This window comes from Mytilus edulis, chromosome 11, assembly GCF_963676685.1.
Source record: "Mytilus edulis chromosome 11, xbMytEdul2.2, whole genome shotgun sequence".
Lineage (NCBI taxonomy): Eukaryota > Metazoa > Mollusca > Bivalvia > Mytilida > Mytilidae > Mytilus > Mytilus edulis.
Window position 1 is genome coordinate 62,954,072 of NC_092354.1, and position 9,477 is coordinate 62,963,548.

A 9,477-nucleotide genomic window follows, 5' to 3' on the forward strand; every position below is an offset into this window, starting at 1 on the left:
GTTATTAATGGTTTATTTTATAAATTGTGACATGGATGGAGAGTTGTCTCATTGGCACTAATTCCTTAGCTTCTTATTTATATTGTAATTTTCCGGGGATTTCCGGGGATATACACCCGTAGTTACTTTTGTGGGCCTCTGGTAACGGAAGTAATAATAGAAACCATAAAGGAAGTTCATACATTGTATTATTTCTATTTAACCAATTATTATACATTAAATACAGTGGTTCATGAAACAATATACATTAATGATGATATACAATAAGTAATACGGCAAGGTGCATTAATTGCACCAAGTTTAATAAAACAATTCGTCGGTGCAAGAAGATCTACTTGGTGCACTGCTTCAAATACTCTACATACATGTACGTGGTGCATGTAAATCTAATTGGTGCACTGCATTCAAATACCATGCATACTTGGTGCATGAAAATCTACTTGGTGCACTGCGATACTCTGTATACTTTGTGCAGGAAATCTACTTGTTGCACTGCATTAAAATACTCAGGATATTAGGGGGGGGGACTTTGGAGATGACCTCAGTCAGTATATATTGTAAGGCCCAGTTAGCTATTTCTTCTGTTGTCTTATTTGTATACATGTAGCTCAAATCTACAGTCTTAGTAATGATGTAATTTAAAATCAGCTAATGGCAAATCTTAAATGAAATGGTTATTGGGTATATACTCATTGCTTTTCTTTCCTTCAAGAATATGATCAGAGGAAAGCTAGTTCTGGTTAAAGAAAAAAACGTTTCAATTATCAATAATTTCTTCCCTCTTTCTTTCAACAGTTTTTAATCTTGATTTATTCTGATGACGTGTCCTTTCTAAACGAAGCCTGGTAGATTCCCAGCTTACAAAATTATCTGTCTTGGTCCATACTTGAATATAAACTTATTCAAATTTGATTCAAAAAGAGTCACTTGAATGGAAATCATATTCACATAGACGTAATAAATTCCATTGGAACCAAGCTAATCCAATCTGAAAATCAGATTTCAGTATTTGGACATTTTAAGATATTAAAAGTGTGTATATACACAGTTGTTAAATGATCTACAATGGCATTATTGCCAAGACAGTGTCGGATGTAGAACAAGAAAAAGAGGAAGTCCCTTTTTGGTAGGCAAATAAATATAGTGTTAAATCCTAAATTACCAATATTAGTCGTCAATTTGTTTTTTGAATTACGCCAAATTACCGTTGAAAAATCATGATAAGAGTTCATTTAAACAGTGCAGTGTATCTGAGATAGTAAATGGTCACCTTAGCTGTGCATTATCTAAATTATGAATACACAAAAAGAACTAAAAATATTCCCTATGTCATGTGTTTATTTGTTTAAACGAAAACGCTTTTCATTATTTGAGCTCGCCCCCCCCCCCCCCCTTTTGTGAAAAAAGTGGTTGATTATATAGAGAATCACTGAAACGTGACGGGAGCGGGGCCCTCCTTTGGCAGCCAGTGGGCCCCAACTTATGAAAATTTCTAGATCCGCCACTGGTTTAAAAGTATCAGGAATCCAAAAAGCCCCCAATCATGTATCAATTACTAAAATACATAAATCATAATGTAAATTTGACGAAAATCGGTAGTGATCATGAATGCAATCTTTGCAATATGATCCAATGTCTAAAATTTACAGGTTAAATTTGTATAATAGTGCAATAGTGTTTAATCATAGTCTGCTTGTAACTATAAGAAGTCAAATTATATTGCTTTAAGCCCTGGTCAGACTCACAACGAACCTACGACACATGTATACAGCGCCACGACATGAAATTTGGTCAAATCGCGGGTCATCTGTGGTCGTCGTAGGACAATCGCACGATATTTTGATCATCGTGGCGCTGTCGTGTGTCGTGGGACAAAAATTGGACATGCGCATTTTTTGCTCTACGATTTTTTATCGTGTCACTGTCTTGTGGCTGACGTGAAGGTGTCTTACACTCGTCGTGCGACTGTCGTACGATACACACATGTCGTGGGTATCAATACAATGCATTTTAATCAAACAATCGTCGCACGGCTGTCGTACGACAATCTCACGACTGTCGCAAGACACTCGTGATACAGTCGCACGATTGTCTCACGAATAAAAAACTTCGTACGATGATCGCACAGCATTGATTTTCTGTCGTACGACAGTGGTACGTTCGTCGTGCAACATATTTTCGTTGTATTTAGATGAGCACAATTCGGCGGGAAGGAATGTTTGGAAGCATACCATCTACCATTTAAACAAAACGACGATTATGCTTGGCCCTGCTAAATAGGCACCTTGTCGGACTACAACAAGAGCAAAATATGGTCCTTTTAGAGTTTTGTCACCGGGGAAACTGGGTGACTTGTTGGGTGTGTAACAAGAGCCTGACTGAATGGCCTCTTGTTACTGAAAGTGTGTGATGCACCTGATCACACAACGAACGATTGCTGTGAATAGCAATGAGAACTCTGAATACTGAAACTCTGGTGAAAACTAACTACTGAGACTCTGGAACTAGCGATGAATAAACCAATAATTCAGCATGGAATACTATTACTTTTATTACAGATGGACTGTGTTCAGGGTAAAGTACTGAGTCCGAATCTTGCTTATCAAAATTATAAGCAAGTATTTATACACAATTACAATTAATTTGAGTGATATTGTTCACTGACAAAGATTAAACTATTTTTAGAACTTGAAGAATAGATATTAAATGATAATCTGATTATGACAATTAAGAACATACATTATGAATAAGGTAAAATGTCACTAATTAGCTAACCGATTGAAACATGTCACTCAATGTCCAAACTGAGAATTAAATGCATATTAAAGAATGTTGATTTTAAGTCCTGGATACGAAATGTAAATAGAAATGAAATTATAAAATATAATGAATAATAAAACACACATAATTAATGTCTAAAATATCAAAATTGAGAATTAAATATTTAAAGTCCTAAGTATTAAACTGAAGCTGCTTTATCCAGGACTTAAAATCAACATTCTTTAATATGCATTTAATTCTCAGTTTGGACATTGAGTGACATGTTTCAATCGGTTAGCTAATTAGTGACATTTTACCTTATTCATAATGTATGTTCTTAATTGTCATAATCAGATTATCATTTAATATCTATTCTTCAAGTTCTAAAAATAGTTTAATCTTTGTCAGTGAACAATATCACTCAAATTAATTGTAATTGTGTATAAATACTTGCTTATAATTTTGATAAGCAAGATTCGGACTCAGTACTTTACCCTGAACACAGTCCATCTGTAATAAAAGTAATAGTATTCCATGCTGAATTATTGGTTTATTCATCGCTAGTTCCAGAGTCTCAGTAGTTAGTTTTCACCAGAGTTTCAGTATTCAGAGTTCTCATTGCTATTCACAGCAATCGTTCGTTGTGTGATCAGGTGCATCACACACTTTCAGTAACAAGAGGCCATTCAGTCAGGCTCTTGTTACACACCCAACAAGTCACCCAGTTTCCCCGGTGACAGTTTATTCGAGCCCGTGAACAGTAAAGGAACCAGCGAAACGCCCGATGTTGGTACATTTGTAGGTTAGGCCATGGATCGAATGTCGCCTGATGTTTGGGCAGTACAGACACTGATGTAAGATTTGGAGCGGGAATCTGCCATTCATGCGGATATAGCCTTGCATGTTTCAAGAACTTTTGTTGAGAGTCGCATATCACAGTGGCTCGACAGTCGTACGACAGTGGCACGATAGTTTAACGACAGTAATATGCGCATTCCATGACATTAAAACCTGAAAAAATAGCCCAAAACAAATCACGAGTGTCGTACGATTATCGCACGACTGTCGCACGACCGACTTGCGACACACATACGACAGTACAATTACATTTTTTTTTTCTGTCTTGTACCCATCGTGGAACCATCGTGGACATGTCGTAGCTGATGTGACCACTCGAAAAAAAAATTTGGACATTTTGCACGACAGCGCCACGACAACTATTTTATAGATCTACCACGACAAAAAATCGTACAATATGTTGTGACCGGGGCTGTAGACACAATAAAATTAACTCTTTAACCTTTCTATTTAGCCAATTTTGTGCATGAATTTTCACGCCTTGAGGCAAATGGTTTTCTTAACTGAAGGGACCAATATCTTCACTATAAAGTATTTATAAACAAATATTTAACTCATGTAATGAGCTTTTGATGAAATTTTATTTTAACTTAATAAATGTTATATACTGTATGCTTTATTGATATCTATGAAAACGAGAAAAAAATGTCTCATTTTTCAATTAGTGACTCTTTACAGTACGAAATAAAATTTAAAAAAAAAAGACAAAACACTAAACATAACATTGTAAAATGAGTACTATTTTTTTTAATTAGTTATTTGCTTTGAACAATCGAAGACATATATTATCTGGTTATTATACATTGTCACTAGCATAACAATTTTTGTTGTACCCTGAATGTCAAACACGTCAGAACAAGTTTCATTGCTTCAAAACAAGTGCATTACAGGTAAGTACAAACATAATAATATCTGAATAATGATCACTTGATTTTAGTTATTGACAGACACGAGTTCCAAGCACTTATACTTATATTCCTTGCAGCCTGCACATTCATTGTGTCATTTACTTCGAGTCGTGCAGTAACGCTGATGGTTCCAGTATGTTCAAAATTTTGAAAGTCAGTGTAATCCGTTGGAGAGTGTTTCGCAACAAAACCATTGAATTTTATCTTATAGTTTATATATACAAAAAAACCTGCATCAAAAGTCCCAGACGTCATTGTAACCGTGATAAGATACAATCCTGCAGAAGGACATCTAAATATACCATTGGTTTTAAATGATGATGCATCAGGAACACCAATGCTTGTTTTTATATTTGAAAATAAAATAACTGAATGCGCAGGCAAGCTCTTGTATGAACTAGCACAGGCTGTCAAACTCACTGAAAAAAAAGTTATCTTAATGAGAAAGCATAAGTTGATGTTTACATTGATAAAAAAATGCAAAATTCTCTCGGCAATTTTTTTGTAAATTCTCTCCGCATTTTTTTTGTAAATTCTCTCGGCATTTTTTTTGTAAATTCTCTCGGCATTTTTTTTGTAAATTCTCTAGGCATTTTTTTTGTAAATTCTCTCGGCATTTTTTTTTTGTAAATTCTCTCGGCAACTTTTTTGTAAATTTTCTCGGCAATTTTTTGGTAAACTGTTTGATATAAATGTCGACGTTATTCTTCTTAATTGAGTTGTTTTCTATTATTCATGTCGAGGCTCATTAAAGCCGACCATAGATAGTTACGGCATCGTTTTCTTTCATTGTTGAAGGCCGTATGCTGCCTTTAATAACTTTGATAAAATAATTATCTATTTCATTTGAAATTTAATTTGATACATTGTAGTTGTTTCATAGGCAATCATACCACATCTTCCTATTTGCATATTGTTGGTTTAGTGCAAAACATGATTTTTGTGAAGGATGTTGTCTTCCTGAGTATGGATGAAATTAGGACATCACCATATTGTCAGCACCCTTTTACCAATAAAATGCAATCTATATAAGAAATAGTTATAGATCGTCCCACTGTCTATATATCACTCTCCTTAGCTCTTGATAAAATTGCATATCACGGCTTTGTGACGTCATATACGTTGACCCGAACTTAATAACTTTAAAAGACTCGGACATATCAGTGACATTGCAATGTTTGAACCGACGTTGATAAGTTATCTTAACTTATCAAGTCATCTTCTAGTTTGCGCGTGAAACAAAGAAAACACTCGATCACAAAAGACACACATACAATCCGATAAATCGGTTATCAGGATATCTGCATACTGACGGTGTAAAATATCAGCTTCAGCGTTTTGATATCGTTCGCTGTGCTCATTCGATAAAAACCTTCACATTGTGACTCGCAGCTGATAATTTACAATATTAATATGCAGATAACCTGATAATCGGTACACACGACTTACCTGCATTACTGATATTTCCAATCTGTTGTTGATTCTTATCCAGCTGTAACGACAAACCATTTATACGGTGTGCTACAATATAGAAACAAAACTATCACAATAATTTGGGAGGTTATATCTTTTACCAAATTATTGTCAATATAATGAATTGTATGCGACTGTCAAACAAGTAACTAAGTATAAAACCACAGTTAATCCTCCATTTTTATGAAATGCCAGTACCAAGTCAGCAAGATGACATTTGTTTTCCATTCTTTTGATGTGTTTTATCTTTTGATTTTTCTTTTTGATAAGCGTCTTTCCATTTTGATTTTTTTTTTTTTTTTTGGAGTTCGACATTTTTGTTATGATACCCTCAACGTAGTGTTGGTGACGTATTATTCATATTGTTCTACGTTACTTTTTTTCTTTCTTTTTATTCTTTTTCAACGCATTTTGTCAGCACAAGTTCTCGGAATAATCTTAATGATAGTTAACTATAATAAGGAACACAAAATTTCGGGTTGCAGTAAGAACATTAAAAATGGATGTCGTTACCATGGAAATAGAACAAATGTGCAAAATTCCAGTTTTTGGTTTTGGTGAATATTTTGGATATGCTTGAACTTAGAATCATTCTATTTTAATACAATGTAGGTGCCCACTATATAATGGTGGATGATTTCGGCAATCATTGAAACTACTATGTTGCCATGGAAACTACACCAAAAATTTCAAAATATCAAAATGCTCCAAACTTAATGAAACCTCACAGTAACGATGAGCAACACTGGAATATGTGGTATTTGGAGTTGGAATTTTCAAAATGGCTGCTGTTACCATGGAAACAATGCAAAAAGGTCAAATTGCTTCTAAATCTTCAGAGTTTGGTTAATAATTTTGGTATGCTTTAACTTAAAAACATCAAATGTTTATACAATATTGTTGTCCACTATATACAGGTTTTGAATAATTTTGACAATCATTAGAACTACTATGTTACCATGGATACAGGAGCAAAAATTTCAAATTTTTTTAGAATGCATCAAACTAAACGAAACTACACAATAATGTTGACTTTTATGTGTGAATGCGGTAATTGACCTTTAAATTTCCAAAATGGCTGCTGTTACCATGGAAACAGGGCAACAAGGCAAAATTATGCGTAAAATGTGTAAAACCGCTACATCTTCTAAAAAATTACTGAAAGATGCATAGTCGTCAGTATATATGTGCATTCACTGTTTTAAAAGGGTGACATCCGCTATTGCTTGCTATGGCAAATCTATTTTTTATTCTTCTTCCACACATTCCACGTGTTTTGGAATATCTTTATAAAGTTCATTCATTGTAGATTAGTGTAGTGTAAAAAATTATGACGTCTTAGCAGGCTTTTTTATTTGACGCAAAAAGTAAGATAGTTTTTTTCAAGATGTCATAATTATTTGGACTTATCACAATGCTCTATTGAACTAAGTTTCAAGTAAATGTTCTTATCATGATTACTAATAGTTTTTGATGCGAGACGTACGGACTTGCTTTGTAGTAAAAGATAAACTAACAGGTAAACGGACTGATCAACAGACAGATATAAGCGAATGAACGGACGCACAGACCACAACCAATATAGACGAATATACGGAAATGCAGACGCACATAACATAAGACGAAACGCCGTCTAATATGGAATGGCGAGGCATGCACAATTATGTAGATAAATATATAAAGGACGTCCATAGACGCGGACAGGGTCATTACATAATATGTACCTGAAGGGATGGCGACGTAGTATATTTTTTCCTTTAAATACAAAACTGTATTACTGATATACTGAGAAAGTATTTGATATCACTAGCACAAAATTTGTGGTGTAAGCAACTGTTAGTACGTAAACTATATGTCTTAAATTTAGTTCATGTAACATGTTACCATGACCTTTCTGCACATCACATCCTTTATTTCCATAACATATTATTTTCAACTTATAAAGTTGAAAGTCCCTTTGGTATGTTTCGCCTCTCGGTTTAGTTATTACGTAAAATCTTTACTTTTGAGAATAATAGCATACATTTATCTGAAGCCCGCTTCGGATACGGAATTTTCTTGCTGTGTTGAAGACTCATTGGTGGCCTTGTGTTGTTTTCTGTTCTTTGGTCGGGTCGTTTTCTCTTTGACACATTTCTATTTTATTTGCACATTAGCCATAAATAGGATATATAAGATTAAAATCGTATTATGCAATCACCGTTTTGGAATATAATGCATTCTGGGTAATATTTTCAAATGCGTACACCAAGACGTTGTCATTGGTTTGAACGGTTAATAATGGAAATTCAACCAGTGATGTACCGTTATTTTAATTTAGGTGTACGAACAATGAGATTACCCATAGTGCTTTAGATTCTAAAGATGCAAATTACACATGTATCTACGCTCAACATACCTTGTGCTTCAGACACTGATCTTAAATATAACGTCATATTATAAAGGGCTAGGAAATCTTGTCCTCTAGCTTGTTGAGTCATGTTCACTTGTAGTAAGTCTTGTTGGAGTGTTTTCATTACCAATTGTAAACTAATCAAATCTTTGAGCTGGTTAACATTTTTTAACTGCGCCAAATTGTCAACTTCTTTTTTGATTTCTGACATATTTGACGCTACATCCAAAACGGAACGCATTATTTTAGCTTGGAATATTTTTTCAATTGCTCTATTTTGATTAATTTCATCTAATTTTATCTGTTGAATCTCAGTCTCGTTTTTTAGACGTGAATATTGCTCAAATATAGTTGAACAATTGTTTTGCAAATCCGAATATTTCTTATCTAAACTCTGAAACTCAGAGTGTAGTTGGGTAACGACGAGTTCTAGTTTATGTCTTTGTTCTTTTTCTTCAACAAGAAGCTTCATTAAGGTAATAAAATGACTTTCTGTTAAACCACTTGTAGAGTCAGTTTGACCATCTAGTAAAAATCCCTCTATTTTACATAGGAAACACAAAACGAGAACAACACACATGTACTTTCCAATCATTTTGACAAATGTTATAGCGAAGTATGAGAGATAATATATCATAATGAGGACATGTTTTATCTCCGTTAGACTTCAGCCAGAAATTTTATTATCAAACTGTTTCTAAATATATCACACTTAATATGATTAGATAAAACCGTTTACATAATAGATTTACTATACAGATACATGTATACTCTGTGTCTAAATACCAATTGTCTGTATTTGGATCACGCCTCTATTATGCTCTTTCCAATAAAATATTGAATTGAATTGAAAAAAATACCCCAAAAGTTGAATGGAAAGTAGACATGTATAAATCATATTGACATCTGCATTTCGAAAGTTGATGTCTGTATTTATAATGGAGAAATGTAAATTCGGATGAAATTGTTCAGCTGTAAAATCCATGAAATGAAAAGAGTTACTGTAGATATTTAACTACTATTGCAGAGTTTAATTGAGTCCATTGATTCAACATTTGAGTTACGGGACGCACAGCCCGGAGTATT

At 33.9% G+C, this 9,477-nt stretch overlaps 1 protein-coding gene across 1 annotated transcript; it reads right to left on the reverse strand.

The window, feature by feature from the left end:
- Nucleotides 1-4,180: 4,180 nt before the first annotated feature.
- On the reverse strand, nt 4,181-9,017 carry LOC139495982 (uncharacterized). Its single transcript, XM_071284411.1, has 3 exons — nt 8,398-9,017; nt 5,976-6,047; nt 4,181-4,945 (listed from the first exon to the last, which is right to left on the reverse strand). The coding sequence occupies exons 1-3, from the start codon at nt 8,984-8,986 to the stop codon at nt 4,542-4,544; spliced, it is 1,065 nt and encodes a 354-aa protein (XP_071140512.1). The 5' UTR covers nt 8,987-9,017; the 3' UTR covers nt 4,181-4,541.
- Nucleotides 9,018-9,477: the final 460 nt, after the last annotated feature.

What these genes read in the sequence shown, in the direction of transcription:
- LOC139495982 (XM_071284411.1), bottom strand. Translation starts at nt 8,986, where the DNA reads ATGATTGGAAAGTACATGTGTGTTGTTCTCGTTTTGTGTTTCCTATGT. An exon ending in ATCAGTGTCTGAAGCACAAG is followed by an intron (nt 6,048 to 8,397) that starts GTATGTTGAGCG and finishes TCTATATTGTAG; the next exon opens with CACACCGTATAAATGGTTTG. An exon ending in TGGAAATATCAGTAATGCAG is followed by an intron (nt 4,946 to 5,975) that starts GTAAGTCGTGTG and finishes CTTTTTTTTCAG; the next exon opens with TGAGTTTGACAGCCTGTGCT.